Source organism: Rhincodon typus, chromosome 48 (assembly GCF_021869965.1).
Source record: "Rhincodon typus isolate 14 chromosome 48, sRhiTyp1.1, whole genome shotgun sequence".
NCBI classification, from domain to species: Eukaryota; Metazoa; Chordata; class Chondrichthyes; order Orectolobiformes; family Rhincodontidae; genus Rhincodon; species Rhincodon typus.
The window spans coordinates 5163731-5165063 of NC_063379.1; the positions used below are offsets into that span (position 1 = coordinate 5163731).

The window sequence follows — 1333 nt, forward strand, 5'->3', positions numbered from 1 at the left end:
GGGTTAGATACAGAGTAAAGCTCCCTCTACACTGTCCCCACATCAAACACTCCCAGGGACAGGGACAGCACGGGATTAGATACAGAGTAAAGCTCCCTCTACACTGTCCCCCCATCAAACACTCCCAGGACAGGGACGGCACGTGGTTAGATACAGAGTAAAGCTCCCTCTACACTGTCCCCCATCAAACACTCCCAGGACAGTGACAGCACAGGGTTATATACAGAGTAAAGCTCCCTCTACACTGTCCCCCATCAAACACTCCCCAGGGACAGGGACAGCACGGGGTTACATACAGAGTAAATCTCCCTCTACACAGTCCCCCATCAAATACTCCCCGGAGAGGGACAGCATGGGGTTAGATACAGAGTAAAGCTCCCTCTACACTCTCCCCCATCAAACATTCCCTGGACAGGGACAGCACGGGTTTAGATACAGAGTAAAGCTCCCTCTACACTGCTCCCCCCCATCAAACACCCCCAGGACAGTGACAGCACGGGGTTAGATACAGAGTAAAGCTCCTTCTACACTGTCCCCCATCAAACACTCCTAGGGCAAGGACAGCACGGGGTTAGATACAGAGTAAAGCTCCCTCTACACTGTCCCCCATCAAACACTCCCAGGACAGGGACAGCACGGGGTTAGATACAGAGTAAAGCTCCCTCTACACTGTCCCCCCATCAAACACTCCCAGGACAGGGACAGCACAGGGCTAGATACAGAGTAAAGCTCCCTCTACACTGTCCCCCCATCAAACACTCCCAGGGACAGGGACAGCACAGGGCTAGATACAGAGTAAAGCTTCCTCTACGCTGTTCCCATCAAACACTCCCAGGACAGGGACAGCACAGGGCTAGATACAGAGTAAAGCTTCCTCTACACTGTCCCCCCCATCAAACTCTCCCCAGGACAGGGACAGCACTGGGTTAGATACAGAGTAAAGCTCCCTCTACACTATGCTCAGAGACACTCCCCGGATATCTGTGTGGGATAATGGGACCAGTCTGCCTGTGAGATCCTATGCCCGAGCAGGCCATGGAGCAGAAATTAAACCCCACACTCAGTCTCCAGGAAGTTGTACATTCAGCTCCTACCTGATTTGAGATTCCATTCCTTTGGAACAGGACCTGCATGAGGGAGAGAGAGTAGGAGACAACCTGTAAAAGAAGACATCAAGACTATATTGTCCTCTCACCCTCTCTCTCTCCCCCTTTCATCTGCTCACACTCTAACAAACTCTGTCTCCTGTTGTCATTATCCTGTCACTCTCTATGTCTCTCACTCCCTCTGTCTCTAACTCTCTGTCTCTCACTCCCTCTGTCTCTAACTCTCT

The 1333-nt window shown here is 51.8% G+C and overlaps 1 protein-coding gene across 1 annotated transcript in view; it reads right to left on the reverse strand.

The window, feature by feature from the left end:
* Positions 1 to 1323: 1323 nt before the first annotated feature.
* The window catches only part of LOC125488016 (coxsackievirus and adenovirus receptor homolog), a 9205-nt gene continuing 9195 nt past the window's right edge, over positions 1324 to 1333 (reverse strand). Inside the window, exon 5 of the mRNA XM_048620762.1 lies at positions 1324 to 1331. Within this exon, the coding sequence (XP_048476719.1) occupies positions 1324 to 1331 (8 nt within the window). The remainder of the gene's footprint in view (positions 1332 to 1333) is intronic.